The 21,950-nt window shown below is 23.5% G+C and overlaps 1 protein-coding gene across 3 annotated transcripts in view; it reads left to right on the forward strand.

The window, feature by feature from the left end:
* The first annotated feature begins 1,948 nt into the window (after positions 1 to 1,948).
* LOC145837195 (piezo-type mechanosensitive ion channel component 1-like) overlaps positions 1,949 to 21,950 on the forward strand; it is a 49,204-nt gene continuing 29,202 nt past the window's right edge. For 2 of the 3 annotated variants that reach the window (XM_082944964.1, XM_082944967.1), the window contains exons 1-23: positions 1,949 to 2,022; positions 5,350 to 5,532; positions 6,124 to 6,216; positions 6,815 to 6,937; positions 7,380 to 7,422; positions 7,730 to 7,833; positions 8,257 to 8,409; positions 8,712 to 8,823; positions 9,127 to 9,234; positions 9,694 to 9,868; positions 10,449 to 10,514; positions 11,743 to 11,772; positions 13,627 to 13,693; positions 14,949 to 15,040; positions 15,809 to 15,949; positions 16,958 to 17,095; positions 17,381 to 17,447; positions 17,949 to 18,021; positions 18,450 to 18,564; positions 18,895 to 19,043; positions 19,383 to 19,503; positions 20,525 to 20,657; positions 21,078 to 21,226. In XM_082944964.1, the coding sequence (XP_082801090.1) occupies positions 5,469 to 5,532; positions 6,124 to 6,216; positions 6,815 to 6,937; positions 7,380 to 7,422; positions 7,730 to 7,833; positions 8,257 to 8,409; positions 8,712 to 8,823; positions 9,127 to 9,234; positions 9,694 to 9,868; positions 10,449 to 10,514; positions 11,743 to 11,772; positions 13,627 to 13,693; positions 14,949 to 15,040; positions 15,809 to 15,949; positions 16,958 to 17,095; positions 17,381 to 17,447; positions 17,949 to 18,021; positions 18,450 to 18,564; positions 18,895 to 19,043; positions 19,383 to 19,503; positions 20,525 to 20,657; positions 21,078 to 21,226 (2,316 nt within the window). In that variant the 5' untranslated portion in view covers positions 1,949 to 2,022; positions 5,350 to 5,468. The remainder of the gene's footprint in view (positions 2,023 to 5,349; positions 5,533 to 6,123; positions 6,217 to 6,814; positions 6,938 to 7,379; positions 7,423 to 7,729; positions 7,834 to 8,256; positions 8,410 to 8,711; positions 8,824 to 9,126; positions 9,235 to 9,693; positions 9,869 to 10,448; positions 10,515 to 11,742; positions 11,773 to 13,626; positions 13,694 to 14,948; positions 15,041 to 15,808; positions 15,950 to 16,957; positions 17,096 to 17,380; positions 17,448 to 17,948; positions 18,022 to 18,449; positions 18,565 to 18,894; positions 19,044 to 19,382; positions 19,504 to 20,524; positions 20,658 to 21,077; positions 21,227 to 21,950) is intronic. The other variant, XM_082944966.1, reaches the window with a different exon arrangement.

The raw sequence follows: 21,950 nt of genomic DNA on the forward strand, positions 1-21,950 counted from the left end.
TAATAACAGAAAATAATTAAATCATACCTACTTTATTACAGTATTTTAACTTAAATTGTTTCTAATAAAGCGTAAAAGCATACTTGTATTTGAATAAACTTCAATAAAGAAACAAACTTAATTATTTTACATTTTTTTAACCTAATAAACCTTTAGATAAATAATTTTTTATTTAATTTTTTTTTGTTTTAAATTTTATTTCCTGTTATCTAAATACTTATAATAGTAGTTTTCTTATACAGAAAGGTTTGAAAAATTTTAAAGTTATTAATAAAAAATATTATTTTTTTTATTATTTTTTAGTAATAAATTAATGAATCTATACAGAACTTTCTTTAAAAGCTGCAAACTATTAAACAAAACTTTTTAAACAATCTTTATTTTACTTGAAATCAATTAAAACTCAGTTGATAGTTTATATTATGTTATATATCTATTAGTTAGAACATTTAAAACTTATTAATTAGAACGGATCGGCAAGCTGCGTTACGGCATGAGATGTACTTTATTAAAATAAAAAAATTAAATTGTTAAAACTTACAATTGGGTTTTTAGTTAAATGCCTGTAATTACTGAATCTTTATTATCTTATTTTACCAGTGCTAATGGAAGGTTTTTTACTTTAAGGTGCGGGTTGCAAGCAACTTGTATTAGAAAACTGACCCTCCACTAAAAAACGCTGATGAACCTGTACTAGTAGCTTTGCAACTAAAATATTAAAACGGATAAATGTAAATGTAAGAAACTATTTATGTAACTTTTGATCTTGGGTATGTTGATATAGTACATCTGTATTTGAAATTGTTTAATTTTAACTTTACACATGTCCTATAAAATTTAAAAAAAAGTTTGATCTCATTCTTTTTTTAACAGCAGTATATCTAAAACTTCACATGTAGCGATCTAAAATGATAATAGTTCAAGTTAAGTTTGAGTTTGTACTAAAGTTTATTCAGAAAAAATTAAGTTTTAACTATTTAATATCACTTTATGAATTTCGTGTTCTAAACAATATTATATTATAAATAATAAAATAAAATATATAACACACTGATAGGTTTAAATAGATCTTGTAAAGTAATCTAATTTGTTTTTGATAAGTTTTACCTAAAAAAAAAGATTTGCAGCTCTTAAAAAATTTTTATTCCGACAGTTTAAATCTAACATCTCAAATACTAACAAATTAAATACCAACCATTTAAATTACACAATTCTAGTAATTAAAATGTAAACTCTTAGATTTTTTTCATACAGTTCAATTCTGATCTATTAAATTTTGATGATTAAAACAACTACCGACTAGTCTAATACGAACTTTTCTAATTTTTTAGTAAAAGTTCAATAGTTTGATCTTCGACAAATAATACTAAGACATCTGAAGCTTCAAAAACACAAATGCGACAACTTAATACCACGTTTAAAATTTTAATAGCTTTGATTTCTACATATTTGATTATAAACGATTTACAGCACTTTAGTTTATTTAAATATAGATGCCATTATCCGTTTAATATTAATCTTGTTAAAACTATTTTTTTTATAAAAAAGGGTTATTATAAAGGGTTATTTTAATAATAAATTTATTTACAGAAATGACTGGTGTTTTAAACTTTTAAAAGAGTTTATCAAAAATGGTTGCTTTATATGGTGAGATTTTTTATTATGCTGCTTTTTTACGGAATTAAACTTTAAACGGCAGAACAATTATTTCAATAAATTTCGTTCATTCAACAGCTGTTTCTACTTTTTACTGTTTTCATAGAAATTTATAGAAAAGTTAAAAGATAGTAAAAAAAAAACTACATTAAAATAAAATGTTTAACTTGTTTAAAAAGTATAGTAAATTAAAGTGAGACTTTTTATTTTATGTAAGAGTTTAAACAGTTTAATTTATTAAACGATAAAAAACAGTTAAAATATTTGCCTTAGAACCTTTTGCACGAAGAACCTTACGGATATCGAATCGCACACCACGGATTAATATCTGGTCCAGGACGTACAATACCTACGAATTTTGTTGAAGTAATTTCAATTATACTTAAAAGCTGTTTATTAGTTATTGGTTTTGTAAATTATAATATTTATATGGGATCTTAAATTTAATTGTTTTATCGATTACATAAAAGAACTTTGTTTATACAAAAAATATTTTTTATAGTCTTTAAAAGTTGAATGTTTTATTACAGGGATAATTCCGTCATTAAAATGGTCTTGTATTTTAAAAGCGTTTATTAGATATTTCGTTGTAAATATTTTTTTTTCTTAACTAACTACGAAAAGTTTCTTGTGAACATTAATAAATTGCATAACTTTATCAGAAAATAAAAAAAATGTTTATTTTAAATGTTTATTAACTTAATATCTAATAAGCTAAGATGTTTTAACAAGGTATTAAAGTATTTTAATAAATCTTGAATTTGTTTATTTATGCAAATGTGTTTTGAGGTTTGGTTGCAAATGAATTTGAAAAGTACATATTTTCCGATTCGCCTCAATGCCATTGTTTTTATGAAACACCTTAACCAAGAAAGCATTTATTTACTTAACAATAAGCAAAGCTATCCCTAGCTGGAAAAAGTTAAGTGTTCTTAGCCTTTTGTTTTACATGCCAAGTAACATCTTAGCATTGAGTTGTGTTTTATTGTTTTAGTTTTGTTAAGGTTTTCTTTAAGTTAAAAAAAAAGTCTGATGATGGTTTTGAATTTGCTGTTTTTTACAATATATGTTGTGAATTTAACAGCTGTGCACTTCTGTATTTTTTCACTTTTGTAAGAGGTTTTTATAAAAATACAGACGTGTTCAAAATAAAGTGTATAAAAATTTTGAATGTGCTTAAAGACTTAACAAATTTATTTTAGTAAATAAATATTAAAATAGAAGATAATAAATATAAATGATATGATAACTCTAGTATTTATTAGAAGTCCACAGCCTCAAAAAAAAAAACTTAAGTAGTTTATAAGCTTCATTCTAAGGATAAATTAAATTTATGATTTTATTTCTGCTAAATTCGAAATAAGTTTATTTCATTGCTTTATATAATTTTTAGAGTTTCTTTACAAGCTACTAATTGAGTTTTACCATTAAATTTTTTTTTAAAAGGGCCAGTTTAAATTTAAGAAGCAACTTAAATAAGTTATAATGATTAAGCTGATAACCAAAGTTGTGTAGGGCTCTAATGTCAGCTTTAAAATTTATCTGAGTTGAGCATTGCAAGATTGAAACCAGTAGTCATAAAATATACAAAAAAATATTGTTTATCAGGTTTTACTACTTAAAATAACACAGGCTATTTAAAAAAACTTTGAAGAACTGAAGTCAACACAGGCTTGTTTGAAATTTTTCAAAGAACTCAGGTTGTCTCAGCTTAGTTGGACTTTTATAAAAGTATTAGTTACCTTTTAAAATATTAATTATCTGTTTTTACTTGGTCTTAATGTTATAATTTTGATATTTTTATTTATTTGTAGTTTTGATGGTGTAGTAGCTTTAATGATGGCATAAAACTGTTTTTTTTTTGTTAATTGTTTTTATAAAATTTTTATTTTTAAACTTTTTAAAGTTTTGTTTAGACAGATTTTTAATATTGCTAGGAACATTTTCTGCAAGTTTGAGGTCGTTATCTCAAAAAACCTAGAAGAAGATAGATTTTTAGTGAAATAGTCTTTTTTTTGCTGTTTTAGTTTGCGCCCCTACACTATTGTTTGTTATTGTTGCCTCTAACTTTGACCTGCTATATATCAAAAATTATTTTGAACTTTTAAAATCTGTAAAAAGCATCTTGTAGCTTGGTTAAAACTCTATAACAGGGGTCAGCAAACTGCGGCCCACGGGCCACTTTAAAAATTTTATTTAACTAGTTTAATATACTAATATACTCAAAAACACAAATAAAATTTTAGTGTTATATTTAAAGGATATTCTATAGCCTAATTTTTTTTGTTCAAAATAATTGTCTTTAAATATGTTTTTTAAAGCACATAAAAAAACGTTTCTTTTTGACCTGTCAACCCCTGCTCTATAAGATAACATCAAACTGTGAATAAAAGTAATTTAACCACCCCATGCCCTTAAAAGCACTCTGAGTTGAAATTTAAAATATTGAAACCCAGTAGTTGACACATATACAAAGAAAAAACTAAGCTTGATGAAAAGTAGTTTCAGCTTTATGCTTATACTACTTTTATCTGTTTTTTCATAACACAGACTGACTCAGGCTAGTTTAATGTAACTCATGCTTGCTTTTTAAACTTTAAAGAGTGGTAAGGCAACCCTGTACATGGTGATAAATTTTATATAATTCATGGACATATACAATTGATATAGTCTATAAAAACTCTGCTATTATTGGTAATGAAATATTTTATTGCTTCATTTGAGAAAAGTTCAAGGTCAAGCTAGTTGAGTCAGTATAAAACCTATATTATAGACATTTGATTATTTTGAAAGTACTTGGTGGTCTTTGAAAATATTTTTTCGATATTTTGATTTTTTAGATAAAATTATACTTTAATGTATTTAAAAATAGTTACACTATTTTGACCACGGGTGGGATTTTTTTTGTGCCAGATTTGCTAAATTTTTTTTGCAGGCTGGACTTGTTAAAAAAATGTACTAAGGAACCATTTTGTTCAGAAAATTGTACTAAAAGTATAAAAAAAACTGTTTAAAAAATAAATTACTTTTTAAGCACTGCTAGGTATTAAAAATAAAACAAAGACTGTTTTTTAAATTAGTTCTACAAAAAAGCCTAAGTTTTTAAGTTGTATTCCACAATTTTTTTAACTGATAGAATACTTAACATGCAAGAGATTTCTGCTGGGGCCAGTTAGTTGCCCACTCCTAATGTAGACTATATATATGTTGTTGTATAAAGAAGAAAATTCTTAAACATAAGTAATTATTAAGAAAAAATTAATCATTTTTGAGTGGTACGTTTCACTAACAATAAAATATTTATTAATGTTCAAAATACTATTTAACTAATTAAACTTTGTTTGTTATAAAGTTTTATATAGTAAAAAAACTTAAAAAAAACTAACAAATAATTTCCAATGCTTATGTGTTTTTGCAATACATTTCAAATTTGTTATACAAAATAAAAAATTGCATCTTTTTCTGAAACTAAATTATTTTGCTCTAAGAATTGACAAATACTTGTCTTAGATTCAAAATTTAAATTATTAAAGTTAAATAATTAAATGTACTTTTGAATTATTTTGCAATTAATGTAAAATTATTAACATAACGTACATATACATATAAGGTACATAACGTACTTATTAACATAACATAGTTTATACCTTTTTTTAAGACTTTTAGACAAAAATTAACAGTAGATATTTTCAGATTAGAATTTTTAAGCTTGAGTTCCACTGTTTAATTAAAAACTTTTTCTGTTATTAATATGCATAAAAATTGTTGGACACTAACGTGACATTCACTTGTAAAAAAACTGAATAAAGAAAATGGCATTGAGAAGCGTTGTTTGGGTCCTATTCTGGGTTGTCAGCCCCATTGTACTTCTGCTAAGTTAGTTGTCTTTAATTTGCAATTCAATAACTGAGAAAAAATTGACAAGTTTAAACATAAATTTTTAACTGGCACATATTTAAAGACAAAGTTTGTTAATTACTTTTAATTTAAACACATAAAGAGTTAAAAAAGTTACTACAAAACTATGTTATTGTGAATTTAGGAAAGGTATAAATATTGTAAAAAATATTATACTGTTAAACTTAAAAAACATGTAATTAAATTTTGAATCAGATACATATTTTTAAAAATAATTAAAATATCAACAAAAGCTTAAGTAGTTTGAAAGAGTTTTAATCTTTTTGATAAAAAAAATATATTATAATTTTTCTCTTAAGTATGATGTGTATTTTCATTTTTTTTACAAATTTAAACAACAATTCTAATTTTTCAGGTTGCTTATTCAGGTTTTAGTAAAAAGTATTATACTGTTAAGCTTAAAAAATATGTAATTGAATGTGGAATTAGATAACTTTTTTTTCAAAAATTATATTTATTTTTTGTATTAAAATCAAATTGTTATTTTCTCTTGTATGATACTTATCTCATTTACTTAAGAAAACTGTAACAACAATTCTAATTTTTCAGGTTGCTTATTCAGGTTCAATTTGTTCTCTGGAATTTATGCTTTGTTACTTGTAACTTTCCCTTATTCTCCCAAATTGAAAGGCTTTCATATTGGTAAGTTTAATAAAAAAATACTCAAGTAGTGTTAAGTTATGTTTTTAAATTAAAGGTGATTTAGAATTTAGATGTTAAAATATTTTTTTGTGCCTTTTGCATGATTCGTAAAAACTTAGCATATATATTTTATTTAAACTATTGTGAAGCTTTAAACAATCTTAAATTTAAACATCACTAAAGTATGTGTACATTTTTAGTTTTATTTTTTTTTGATTTTGCATTATATTACACTAGTTAACAGTTTGTTTTTTACTAGCATAAATGATGTCTTATATCTACCTAAATTTTAATTAAGAACTGTAATTTAAATGACAGTAATAAGTTTTGAAGAAGAAACACTATTTTTCTATTTCATGCTTAAATATAAGTTTTATATACTACTTGCAAAACAAACTTTTTGTACCTTATTATACAGCAACTAAAATTACACTTAAATTTCAATTATCCTGTGTATACTTTGTATATATATGCTTTCTATTTTATAACAATTAAATTACCCTTTTATTCTCATCTCTTTGTTACTACTAGCTAAACAAAACTTTTGTACACTTAAATTAGAAAAGTAGACTTTGATTATATTATACATATTTTTCAGTATCATGGCTCCGTTATACCAGAACAGTGGTTCTTCTGTCTGGGCTGTTTCTAATCGCGCAAATTGCGTTTCAAATATACCTGGCTTCCAATTTGACTTACGGCAGCTCTCTGGGAGACCCTTGTTAGTGTGAAGAGTTTATTTGGTTTTTTGTTTGAAGTAATGATTTTAAAACACCAATATTGAAAAAATATTATTTTAAACCGGCTTTATAATTGTTATAATCAAAGACGGTTGTTGATAGAATTAAAAACTGTTTTATATTTTAAAGCTGATTGCTGTATTTGTAAAAGTTTTAAATTTTCACAAAAATGTCTACAAATACTCAAATTTTAAAATTAAACATTTTAATAGAAACATTAAAAACTTATGTAAAATGTACTTATTATGTGATAACAAATTTTATTTGTTATAAATCATACTATTTTTAATAAACAAAATAATAAAATTATACTCCTTTCATTTAGTAGTTGGTAAGATCTGTAAGTACATTTGGATTTTTTTAAATCAAACATTTTTTAAAGATGTTGTTTTTTAGTTTTATCTACCTAAAAAAATGCCACAGGTTCTGATTTGGAACTGAAGCTGAGCTACATTGGACTCCATAGGTAAGTTTTATTAACAAACTAATTAAAATAGATAATACCTGCATAATTAGTATGATGCTTTTTGGAATCGGCGTTACTGAAAAAAATATTATTTTATTTTGTTATATTATAGTTTATTATTTTTTTCTAATAAACTAGTAATTTGTATTGAAATGAAACATCATATATATAGTTAAATACTTTTTGTTTATAAAGATACAACAGCATGAAAAAACAATTAATTTAAAACCACGTTTTATAAAAATACTATAATATGAAGTGAGACTGATTATTCTAATGTAATCTTACTTTTTTTTTTAATTTAAAGGTACAACAATATGAAAGGTAGTGATGTAGTGAGACTGATTATTTGGGAGCCAATCATCTTCATAATGTCTTGCATCATTTACAAGATGACCAGCAAAGTTGGAGGTTGTTTGTTTTAAAATTAGTTAAAACATTACTAATGTGCAGTAATGCAGTACAATTATAAGTGGGAGGTAAAAAATATTGTTACTACTTATAAAGTTTTTATAGTTTTTGTTTGTTTGTAAATGCTCAAGTTTTTGTTGTACTATCTTGATATACTTCTATTAAAAGATTATTTCTCTAGTTTTGGAGATAATTAGGATAATATTTCTAAAACAATATCATTATCTAAATAAGCATTCAACTTCAGACCAACTAGTGTTTGGTCATTCGATTTTAACAAATAATTAAAAATTATAAGTACAGAATAACTGAATCTTACTGAATATTGTATTAAAATGTTTAAATTTAAACATAAAAATATTATTTCATTAAAAATCATTTAAATAAGCTTTATTTAAATAAATACAATATTTTGTTCACCAGACCAACTGAACGACGAAGCTCGTCAGTCCAAAGTGATCGAGAGGGAAGAACAATTCGCAGCAGACGAAGAAGCAGTAAAGAGGAAAAGTTTGAGGGAAAGAGTCAAAAATAAATTGATATTGTTCCTTTCAATCGTGATGTTTGCACTTGCAGGTAACAAATATTTTGTTTTATTTTATTTAATATGAATCAAGAATAAATTGATTTTAATTTTATTAATTTTAATGTATGACTTGCAGATGATAAGTATTTTATTTATATATTACGATTGAAGAATAAGTTGATTTTGTTCTTCTTAATTTTTGTCATGAGTCAAGAATAAATTATTATTATTTTTCCTTAATAGTCAATTTTGCATTTGCAGGTAACAAATGTTCTATTTATTTATATTATTTGTTATGATGGAAAAATATTAACCACTCAAAACTAATAAATAAATTTGAATTTTTAAACAGGCATTGTGAATCCAAATGTGATCAATGCAGTATACTTGATTGCTTTTTTCGTTTTCACATTGTCATATGGATTCAATATTTCAATTCTCTCCCCCAAGTTTACTGTTGCAAGGTATGTTTTATCAAAACACTATAAGTTTTGTTTAAAATTGATATGGATTTTAGTTTTACAGTTATTGTTTTTATAATATTTATTCCTATGTTTAAAAAAAAAGTTAATCACTTACTACACTAAATAAAACTTTTATATTTGCTAACTAGAATTAAAATAATAATTGGTTTATTATTGCTAATACTTTCTTTTTGAGTTTTTAAACTTTGAAGTGATAATTTATTTGCAAATAATATTACAAATTTAAATCTTGATAAACAAATTATAAAACTTTATTTTATTTACAAACTTTATAATTTTCAGAGCTGTTATATCTGGTGTAAGTGCAATTAACCTTCTTTACTTTTATATTTGCCAAATCGGATATTTTCAAAAAACTGAAGCTCTCAAACCGGACTCCTTGGCTAGCAGGTTATTTTAAATTAAAGTTGAATTATAAACATGTTTCTTACTACAGTTATCTTTAAATAAGTCATATAAAAAAAAATAACAAAAGTAATATATTGACGCAAGGTGACTTTTGCTTATAATAGCAAAGTTTTTCTCTTATTTAAAAAAAATTGAGAACACTTTATATTTAAAATATCAGATATAAAGTTTTCAAAAACTTATAATTATTTATAACTTATTAAAGTTCACTTCAATACTTTTTTTTTTCTTCAACAGGTTAATTAAAATATGTACTTCTCTAGTTTATATTAATATATAATGGTATTAACAGTTAAATAAATAAAAAATCAGACTAACAGGTATAGATGTACTTTTATAGTTATCAAATATATTGATATTTGACAATATTCGCAATTGACTGTTTACTATTTTGTATACAGACTGATAGTATTAGCAGTTATGTATGAAAATTTTCAACAGACTCACTGGTGTGGAAGTTCTTGCAACTTTCACGTGTCAATCTACCAGTGGTGACAAGTTTCCATTTATTTGGAACAGGTCTGTCGACAGCAAGTTGTATTTGTCGCTGATCTTCACTTTTGTCATGCACTGGTCGCTTGCCGTGGGCGTCAGAATTTTCTTCAGAGACTACTTGGTGGGTTTTTGTACGTTTACAATTGACTTGAGTTAACATTTAAGTGGTTTCATCAATTTATCCAATGACATTTACTTCTTAAGTAAAACTGTAACATTCAGACACTACTTGATTGTAACATTCAGACATTTTACAATAAGTGTTTTTGGTTTTTTTTAAGTGATTAAAAGTGTTTCATTAATTTAATCAATGATACGATATTTACTGTGTAAATATGAATTTTGAATTCAGTACTTGAGTAAAAATTTGACATTCCAAGATCTTTTAGTTTTCTTTTATTATTTTTTAGGGATTTTTTTTACTTTATCCTATATCCAACAGTTAATTGAAATTATATACTGTGTAAGTATGCATTGAGGATTTAATAACAGTCATAACTTTTACTTGAAGTTTAAAACTGTTTAAAAATCAACACTTTGTATTATTGATTTTTTATTCTGTATATATGGTGAAAAATAATAAAAAGATTGTGATAAAAAATAATAGAAATAAGTATATAAGTGTGACCTACATGAGTTTAATGATTAATGATTCTTTAGAACTAAATCTTAATATATAATAATTTTAATGATTTTTTCAGAACTTTCTAACAAAACACGGATTGTCACTGAGTTCTTTTCAAACAAATGAAGAAAATGATGAAAATGTTTGATTTGTTTATTTTTAATAATTTTCTCATACATTCATTTTTAACTTTTAATTAAATATAAATCAAGCTATTTATTTGATTAGTTTAATAAAGTTAATTTTATAATTTAGATGCATTAGTTAAAACATTGAATTTAAAAAATAATATGTTTTATTTTGTGTTGTTATTAAGTTGTTATTAAGTTTGTGTTGTTATTATTAATTATTTTGATCAATTTTACTTTATGACTTTAAATACTTTGTTTTCTTGAATAATAATCAACTGGGAGGTAATAAACCTGGAATCCTGGAAAAATCTGAAAAACCTGAAATTTCAAACAATACTTACATGTTAAGTAGTGAAATTTTGAGATGACACAAAAAACTTATCTTGAAGATAATTTTTTTTGTTATCCTTAAAAACACACGTATAGTAACATCACAAAATCTTTTCAATGTTTGTTATACTATGGCACAGTTTTTTACTATAAACTTCATTTTAAACTAAAATTAGATCCTAAAACGTGTAATGCTAAAAACCTTTCAGAAAATTTTAAAAACTAGTGGCTACCCTGAATCAACATCTAAACTAAAGTTTTGTTTGATTTTAAACAAACTATAAAAAAAAATATAAAATAAAGTTGTTTTATTACTTTGTTAAGAGTTAATTCAAATTTTAAGCATTAATAAGAAAAAAAGCTCAAACCAAAATATATTTTTTATGTACAAAGCTTTTGTCATGAAAACGCAAACAATTTGTTTATTTTTTAAATTTCTAGCATTGTTATTTGTTTACCTACTAAGGTAAAACTTAACAAATATAAATAGTTTGCAAACTTGATTTAGTTTTTTTAAATAAATAATCAAAATTGTGGTAAAAACGTTATATGATTCATGACTTAAAAAAAACAAACAACAAAATTATTTTGTTAGTTTTAAAAGTTGTAAAAATTCAATTTGGTTTTAAGGATAAAACTGAATTAAAGTTCAGAAAAATATTAATGATTTGCTCAATAGTATTTAATCAATTAATGTTTTAATATAATAAGTAAACTGAATAAAATCAAAGCTTGATAGTTTTCACAAGAGTTGTTAATTTTATTTAAAGTATAAACAATAATGTTTATTGTTTTTTTTTTAAAGTTAATTTGAAAACTTCAATTATTTAATTTTTAATGACTGTAATACTTTTTTGAATATTTTAAAGACACTGATTAAAAGCTCAATAACAATAAATAAATCCACAGGAAACTTCGTTTGTAATTAAAGTTACTAAAGTATGTTTTTAGCAAGTTTAAACAGCTTATTAAACTTTTTGATTGCTTGTTAGAACATATTGCTTATTAGAATGCACTTGATTCATTCTTGCATTGTATGTGAATGTTTATCCTTTTCAAATACTTATGTTCTTTTTTACATAACTTTTTTACTACAAAATAGATAAATTAAACAAAGATGGTAGTAATTTTTAACATTAAAACAAGTTTCATATTAATACTTGGAATTCAGTTTTTGTTTGATTACAAATTTGATTAAATTCTTAAAGAATGAATAAACATTACTTTTAAATAACGAATTGTTTAAAAAAATATTTTACTGTTGTTGTAAATTAAGGCACATATTTTTGTTGAACGTCATATTTTGAAATACATTTATGATAACTTTTAAATAATTTTTGAACTATATGTTTAAGTTTTTTACTTTATCTATGGAACATTTTTTAAACTAATGAGCTACTAAACAAATATTTTACCTAATAAAAAACTTCTAAACTAAAAATCTATAAGTAATTCTTTTAACCGAAGATAAATTCATATTGATTTATATTTTTTATTTCATTATTTATATTTGTACTTTTATAACACTTTTGGTAGCTCTTTTCATTTATTTTAAAGTCGTATGAGTTTCTACAGTTTTAAATAACCTTTAAAAATTATTTTTATTATTTAAGTAAACTTAAATGTATTAATGAATTTTTGATATTTTGTGAAGCTTATTACAGTTTAGAAAATGTGTTAAAATTAATAAACAGCATTTTGGCTATATATTTTATATGATTTAACAGTAACATGTTAAAATGTAAGTTGTTTAAGTTTATTAAGTTAGACCACCGTTTTTTTTACTAAGTTTAAGTCTGATGGTGTTAAAAAATCAACCTACGCAAAAAGGAGTTATAATTTTCTAATGCTTATTTGTTTTTGTCTTTCTTAATCTATTGCCTTAAATATTTTGAAATTCATTATTTCAAAAAAGAAAGAAAATAATCATTTGACTATAAGTATATAAATAAGTAGTTTACAGTATAGTGTCACATTTTTAAAAGTTAAAACTTTATTGTCTTTTTTAAAAACTGAACTTCAACTTTTTTTTTTCATTCAAATTATAAATTGTCTATATTTTACAAAAACAATATTTAAAGAATTAAACGTTTAAAAAATAAAAACATACTTAAATTTTTGGTACTTACTATGTTTTATCAAGTTTTTATAAAAGTAGTCTTCTTTTAAATTTTACAAGGTTTTGTTTTCAAAACAATTATTCTTAGAAACATTTCATTCCTTTTATTTTCAAACTAACAAACTTTGTATAGAGTTTTTCTAACAAAAATTAACCTTATTGTAGCTTATTGATGCGACAAGTTTTTGTTACTTTACGTAATATATAACATGGTATGTTGTTATATTTTAGTTTAAGATATTGTATATTTGTTAATTAACTCAAAGTACAACAAAGTAAGCTAAAAGACAAATACTTATTATGAAGCATTGTTTAACATTGTTCTAATAGATTGAATGCAACTAAAAGTGTTTTGTTGCTGTATTTCGATAAATATTAAAATATATTTTTTATCTATTCTATTGAAATATTGACTAAAATTAAAAAAATAAAAGGATGGGAAATGTTTCTTGTGCATGATAGTAAATAATAAAATATTGTTTTAAATAAAAATACCTAACAAACGAAACTCAAAACAAAAGTATTTTATTATTTATAGAGTTTATATTATAAAAAACTTTGGTACACCATATATCCAATAATATTTCATGTATTTTAGTAATTTTAAATTATTTATTATTTTATTTTTCAATCGTCATTGTTTGTTTAATAACATTTATTTATTATTATTTTAGCCACTAATAGATGATAGAACAAGTTTGGAAGACACAGAAGAAATCGACGCTAACAAAGGATGGTCTAGTGAGTTACTTTAAAATAATTCACTTAAATATATTTGTAATTAATAATACTTAAGGTATAGATGCTAATAAAGGATGGTCTAGTAAGTTACTTTAAAATAATTCACTTAAATATATTTGTAATTAATAATACTTAAGATATAGAAAGGTGGTCTAGTAAGTTACTTTAAGATAATTCACTTAAATATATTTGTAATTAATAATACTTAAGGTATAGATGCTAACAAAGGATGGTCTAGTAAGTTACTTTAAAAAATTTCACTTAAATATATTTGTGATTAATAATACTTAAGATATAGAAAGGTGGTCTAGTAAGTTACTTTAAGATAATTCACTTAAATATATTTGTAATTAATAAAACTTGAGATATAGATGCTAACAAAGGATGGTCTAGTAAGTTACTTTAAAATAATTCACTTAAATATATTTGTAATTAATAATACTTAAGAAATCGATGCTAACAAAGGATGGTCTAGTAAGTTACTTTAAAATAATTCACTTAAATATATTTGTAATTAATAATACTTAAGATATAGATGCTAACAAAGGGTGGCCTGGTAAGTTACTTTAAAAACAGATTCAATTTAATGAATAGTTTAGTGAATTTATGAATATTTGTAGTTATAAAATACAGAAGGTATATATGCTAATAAAAGGTGGTCTAGATAGTTAATAATAAAAAATATATATTTAAAGTTGTTAAATACAGAAGATTTATACCTTCATAAAGGGTGGTTTGGTAGGTGGTTAAATTATATGTTTGTAACTTATAAGGATGTTGATATAATCCACAAAGTGTGGTTAGTAATAAAAAGTGTTTGTAGTTATAAAACAGAAAAAATTTGGTTTTTCCTTCAAGGTTTGTTCAATATTTTTATGAATTTATAAGTTCAAAACAGTTATTATGTTAGTTTTGTACCTAAGTTATTTCTTCCCTAAAAATCCATTAAAAACATGTACTGCACCCATTCATAATTTATTATAATGTTTTTATTATAAATGATCACAAGTTATTATAATTTATACTAATGATAATAACTTGTGATCTTAATTTTTTAACTCACAGAAAAACAAAGAAAGTTTTTTTAAATCTTGCTAAAATAAGTATTTTTGTGAATTTGTTTTTTATTTAAACACTTATTATGTTAGTTTTGTATCTAAGTGATTATTTTCCTAAAAATTTGTACTGTAATCTCATGATTTTTCATAATTTTTCATTTAGCTATTAACATTAAATTGTTTTTTTCAACTCACAGAAAAACAAAGAAAGTTTTTTAACATTCTTCCAAAATGGTTAAATGAATTGAAGTCGAGATACATCTACATATTTGGATTAATAACAATGATGGTTTGTTTATCATTATTATTATTTTTACTTTTTATAGATTAATGTTGAGTGAATATTCTAAAATTATTTAAGTAGAGATACTTTAACAAAAAGTATTTAGAATTGAACGAAAATTATACCGTTTAGAAAACTTAAAAAGTTAATATAGTATAAACTCTTTGTTAAGAAAATAAATATTAAAAAATCAAAAAATCTTCTTTTATTTAATTTATATTTTCCAGTTTGAAATAAAAAATCTTATGCTTTCAATTGTAATTAATTATAATTCTATAATATAAGACACAAGTATAAAATTAGTATTTAACTTTAGTTGTGGAGCTTTATATTTCCAGTTTTGAATATTTTTTTTCTTATGTTTTCAATTGTAATTAATTATAAATCTATATTGAAACATGCACTTATAAATTTATAATTTAATTTTAGTTGTGGAGCGTTATATTTCCAAGTTTTGAATATATATTTCTTATGTTTTCAATTGTAATTAATTATAAATCTATATTGTAACATGCACTTGTAAATTTGTAATTTAATTTTAGCTGTGGAGCGTAATATTTCCCAGTTTTGAAGGAATTGTTTTCCTTATTTTTTCAATTGTAATTAATTATAAATCTATATTGTAACATGCCCTTATAAATTTATAATTTAATTTTAGTTGTGGAGCGTCATATTTCCAAGTTTTGAAGGAATTGTTTTCCTTATTTTTTCAATTGTAATTAATTATAAATCTATATTGTAACATGCCCTTATAAATTTATAATTTAATTTTAGTTGTGGAGCGTCATATTTCCAAGTTTTGAAGGAATTGTTTTCCTTATTTTTTCACTTTTTCTCTGGTGGATGGACTCTAAATGGACCCTGAAGTTATCACCTTTATACACCTTCTACGGACTCCTATTCATACTGAGAACTGTAAGATGTGTTAAATTAATTTAGTAAGAAAATAAAACTTTTGTACACCTTTACGGGCTCCTATTCATACTGAGAATTGTAAGATATATTGTTTAATAGGAAAATAATTTTTTTTAAACCTTTATAAACTTCTATTCATACTGAAAACTGTAAGATATATTGTTTAGTAGGAAAATAATTTTTTTAAAACCTTTATAAACTTCTATTCATATTGAGAACTGTGAGATATATTATTTAGTAGGAAAGTAGTATTTTATTTAAACCTTTATACACCTTCTACGGACTCCTATTCATACTGAGAACTGTAAGATGTGTTAAATTAATTTAGTAAGAAAATAAAACTTTTGTACACCTTTACGGGCTCCTATTCATACTGAGAATTGTAAGATATATTGTTTAATAGGAAAATAATTTTTTTTAAACCTTTATAAACTTCTATTCATACTGAAAACTGTAAGATATATTGTTTAGTAGGAAAATAATTTTTTTAAAACCTTTATAAACTTCTATTCATATTGAGAACTGTGAGATATATTATATTATTTAGTAAGAAAATAATATTTTTTAAACCTTCATAAACTCCTATTCATATTAAGAACTGTTAGATATTTTTTATTATTTCACTAGAAACAAATACTCTGTTTAAAACTTTTAACTACGCATATTTTTTAAAAAACTTTTATTTATACTAAGAACTGTATGAAGCGATTCTATAAATTTCTTTTGGACTTCTTTTAGTGGTTATACTTGTGAAATATTCTTGAGTTTAACAAACTGTACTGTTAAACACTATTAGTAATAATTTTGAAAAAAAATTAATACCAATAAGTTTTTGATTTATTAGTACCAACATATCAAAGCTTAATTTAATGTTTTCTGTATACCGTTGTAAATTAATACTTAATATCTAATGTAAAGTTTTTTTTATCAATGTAGTTTATAATCAAAATTTAAAATTTTCACTACATATATGAGATATTACTTCATAACTACTATTTAAATTTTCAGTATATATGGAGATTGAATCTAACAAATTCAGAGTTGCCGCAACAAATAACATTTCCGAATGGTTTCGTTTATAATATAAGCAAGTTGGGTATTGGTGATAATAATAACAGTACAGATCTATCAGCTCTTGGATTACAAGTAATTAGTAATTTATTAAAGTTTACGAGTAGTTTCTTTTTTAATTAGTTCAGTTGGTTTATATAGCTACAACTTGTACTGTAGATGCTTGGATTTTTTTGAGTAAATTTTATATACCTCTAATCATGTGGTTTTAGTTTTAACTAGTTTAAGCATTTTATTAAAACTAACAAAAGTTATTTTTTCTCAGTTATTTATTTATAAATAAATCACACATCCCCATACGCTATATAAAATATAAACTTAAAATAACTAAATTTTTTTAAAGTATTCATATTTTTTTAGTTATTCTTCTACTCAATATTTGTTGGAGTTTTGAGTCAAAAGAAGGAAACTTTGGAAAGAATTATGCGTTAGTTTAGTTTGAATCAGTATTTATTTTTAAAATATGAGTAATTAAAAAAAATTAGTACTATAGTACGTTTTAAATTACGTAATTGGTATTCACTGGTGATTTATCAATATTTGTTTTTTTTTTGTTTACTAAATTTTTAACTAATAATTTTTCGTATTTAACAAGCTGATATATTTTTTGAAAAACAATACTTACTGCGTTTTAAGAATAGATAACGTTTTAAAGCGTTTTTAACACTTTAAAAAGGTTTACACTAATGAGTGTTTTTAGTATGATTGTTTTTAAATTCTATAAATACTAAAACTTAAATAGTTAAAAATTTTAACAGTTGATAAAAAGATCCTAGCTAAGTTCACTGGTGAATATAACAATAACAAATTTAAACAGTACTCTTTCTTTATTAACAAACTAACAAGTGTGTTAACAAGTTATCATTTCATTAATTGTAAGTCATTAATTTCTATGAATACTTAAACTTAAATAGTTGTTAATTTTTAGACCGCCGAAGTAGCCAGTTGAGCACTATAGAGAAAAGCACTGTATTGAACAGAATATATCTATTTCTATGCAGGTATATTTTTTTGTTTTATTTGAAAACTATACTTTATCTATACTTTTAGAATACGTATTTCTGAGTTTTACTTTCTTTGAAAAAAAGTAAATATAAATTAAGAAAAGGTGGAAAAAAAAAGTTTAAATAACTAATAGCTCATTAATATTTCAGCAAAAATTAAAATTTTAAAGCTATATTGATAAAATAAGGATTTTTTTGGAATTACTTAGTTTAAAGCCAAATAGCATTTAAAGAAATACTAACCAACACATAAAAACTAATTAATATATAATACTACAACAATTTTCTACTCACAACGATACAGGTAATATTTTTGATGAATATGCTGTACTTGTTATTTTGATACTTTTACAGGTATTAATAATAATAAAAATGATTAATATTGAACTTGTAAAGTATACTTTGTTATTATGAAATAATTTTAGATACTGGATAATAATAATGATAGCGTACCATTGCGGAATAACTTTTGCTGGCCGACCCAATGCTATTAGAATCGGATACATGTTCTTATTATCAGTTTTTACAATTACATTCGTTGTAAGTATATATGGTTTTATTATCATTTAACAATTAGTTGTATAGTTTGTTAGTTTATATGTATTTGTTACCAGTCTTCACAATTACGTTTGTTATTAGTTTGTATGTTTCTTATTGTTATTATTTACTATTACTTTTTATGTAAATTTAACATTTCTTACTATCTGTATTAACTATTTGCTTTGTTTTAAGTTTATTTGCTCTTATTGTCACTTTTTGCACTTGAGTTAAAGTGTATTTTATTTACCAAATATGACACATTGATTGGTAAAAGTGTTTCCAAGAATTTCTCAAAGTTAAATACTTGTTACAAAGATTTAAAATAAACAGATGTCATACAAGTCATGGAGGATGATACTGAAGTTGTACTTGATAGTGTTGGAACTGTACACCACACTGGAACTATTACTGATATACACTTACCAAATGGAACCCGTTCCGTCGTTGTGGAGAAACTTAACTGGATTTACTTATGAACAGTTAGTTGTGACAATGGTTTGTGAAAATAAAAACTTAATGTGTATTTGGTTTTATTAGTTTATATATGTTTATATAGATATACAAGATACATATAATTTTTGCACATTTTTTCTACAAGCTTAAGATAATTTTAAAATATGTCATAGAAATAAATTAATAAAATATAAAATATTTCTTTATAAAATAAAAGCTTTTAAAAGTTTCAGGTTCAATAAATAACTTTTGGTATCAAATTCTCATACGTTTGTTAAATGTCCCCTTTATTACTTCAATTGAATAATATTACAAACTTTATTGTATAATTTTAATACACTTTACCATGAAAATTCTCGTTTCAGACTGCAAGATTTGGGGTTGGAAATAAACAAAGACAAGTTATTGTTTTACATGTTGATACCAGCTATATTCCTGAATATAGTTAAATTGCAACTTCATTATTTCTACAATCCACTTATGAACGTGAGTTTCCTTGATATAATTAACCAATTATATTGTAAAGGCCTGAAGATCCCTGTTAGGTAAAACGACGTTGCCTTTGTCTAAATAAAATTAATACTAGTATTGTCTCCGAAATAATTTTTGTCGAGACCTTTTGTTTTAAAGGAACACTCTTTACATATACTTGATAACAATTACATTATTTGTATGTTGTAAACTGAACTTTTTATACTTTACTAAATTTAAGAAGGCAATTTAAGAAAAGTAAATCTGTGTTTAACTTGTTGAGTTTGCTTGTAAGCATTTGTATTTCTAGTTTTAATTATTTTTTATCAAGGTATTTTTGTTACAGCAATTTAAACAAGCATGAAATTTAAAACCATTCGGTGCATATACGGTAGATTTTTTTTTACTGATTTTTTTTATAGTGTAGATTTTTTCTATTAATATAACTACGTAAAGTTTAACAACTTTGAAACTACATAAATCTTTATTTCAATCACTTTTTTTTATATTAAATTTTTACTTAAGTTAATGGAGATGCACCAACATCCAGACCGACTATTATTAATATTTGTTTTAATTATGTTAGTTAATGGAAGTCCATTAGCAACCTGCCAACTAACAGGGCTGCCACTTAACCTGGAATCCTGAAAAAACCTGGAATTTGAGAAATTTTGAAAAAAACCTAGAAAAACCTGGAATTTTTTATTAATTTTAACATTTTCAATAGTAAAATTTCGATTTGACACAAAAATCTATCATATAAATAAGATTTTTTTGTCATCATCAAAAATTTTTTTATTTAAAAATACATTTAAAGTAACTTTACAGTATGTTTTCAATGTTTTTATAGTATTCAACACATTTTCTTATATAGAAATTAATTTAAAACTAAAAATAGACCCAAAAATGTGTACTTTTAAAAACCTGGAAGAAATTTGGAAAACCTGGAAAAAATTAGGAAAAAACGAGTGGCAACCCTGCCAACTAATTAATTATTTATATTTAAATTCATTCCTTTATTTTAATACTTTTTTAGTTAATGGAGATACACCAACAACCGGACCAGCCTCCCGAAGATTTCGTGGTTAACATGGAAGAAGAAAAAAATAAAATAAATGAAAACAAAAAACAAGCACGTCTGATAGCGCTACATAGAAGAAACAGAACTGGTTCGTATTATTATTTAGTTTTAATATTAGTTGTTAGATGTTATATTTTATTGCGAGTTTATAAACACTTAATACAGTTTGTAATGAGATAACTACTAAAGCATTAAGTAGAACTTGTTACAATTACCAAGACTTATGGGTTTCAAAGCAAATCCAAACTTTAATTATTTTTTGTAAGTTCATACATATTTATCAAAATTATTTAAATGACAAGTCATTGTCATTAATTACTAAATTGTCACACACTTCTTTAGTACTTTGAAAGAATATTTTTAGTCTTGACAGTTATATTTAGTTGTTTGAAATTTTTGTTCGCAAATCTGAAATTTGATTGATAAATAAAAACAACCAAAAATAATTTAGATTAAAATTTTCAGTTTACATTTCATTATATTATAATTATATTTCATTTTCATACAGAGGAACCGTTTACGACTTGGTTCTTAAGAAATTGCGTGGAATTGTTTCCGAAAATAAAAAGAAATATATTTTTGTACTCAATACGTTTGATGGAATTCCACATGGACAAAATTGTCGCTATTGTAGTTATATGGGCATGCAAAAATAATGTTAGTGTGATTAGATTTCAACGTTTGGATATTTCTGCTTAACTGTTTAAGATTTAATTTTTTTTTTAATCCGTTGTAAAATGTTACTGCTCTTGAAAAAATCACACTTGTTTTTCAATGTATCTGTTTTTATATTATGAAGTGTCTGGAAAATATTGCAATAAAAAAGTTATTATTTCTTACCAGCTTGACGTATTACTTATCTGTATTATGATATGTCTTGGAAAGATTGCACTATTAATGTTATTAAGATAAACTTTATGTTAAATATAGTTTAGCATAAAAAGTTATTATTTGCTACCAGCTTGACATAAAAAGATAAATGTATTAAAGATGATAATAAAACATAAATTGCAATTAGTTAAAAATACCAACTTTTCACAAAGTAATATAAGGTGCATTATCATTAAAAAGAATATAATTATACATACAAAACTCTCTTTAAATTGACAAACTTTATTCAGGTATCATTCACAAATATTTTCCTAGTTTTTTCATGGTGTTTCATCTTACACTAACCACTGAAATTATGAAAATAAGCATAGAAAAATCATAGGTTTACTGAAGACGGATTTTTATCTGAAAACGTTTTGAACTTTTGTGTTATGCATTAATTTTTCAAAACTAACTTTTGATTTTTTCTAATTGTTGATGCAGAAGAAAAATCACAAAATAAAAACTGACTGTGTCCTTGACTGATTTAAGAATTTTTACATAAATCTTG

Source organism: Thalia democratica, chromosome 5, assembly GCF_965202585.1.
Source record: "Thalia democratica chromosome 5, ktThaDemo2.hap1.1, whole genome shotgun sequence".
NCBI lineage: Eukaryota > Metazoa > Chordata > Thaliacea > Salpida > Salpidae > Thalia > Thalia democratica.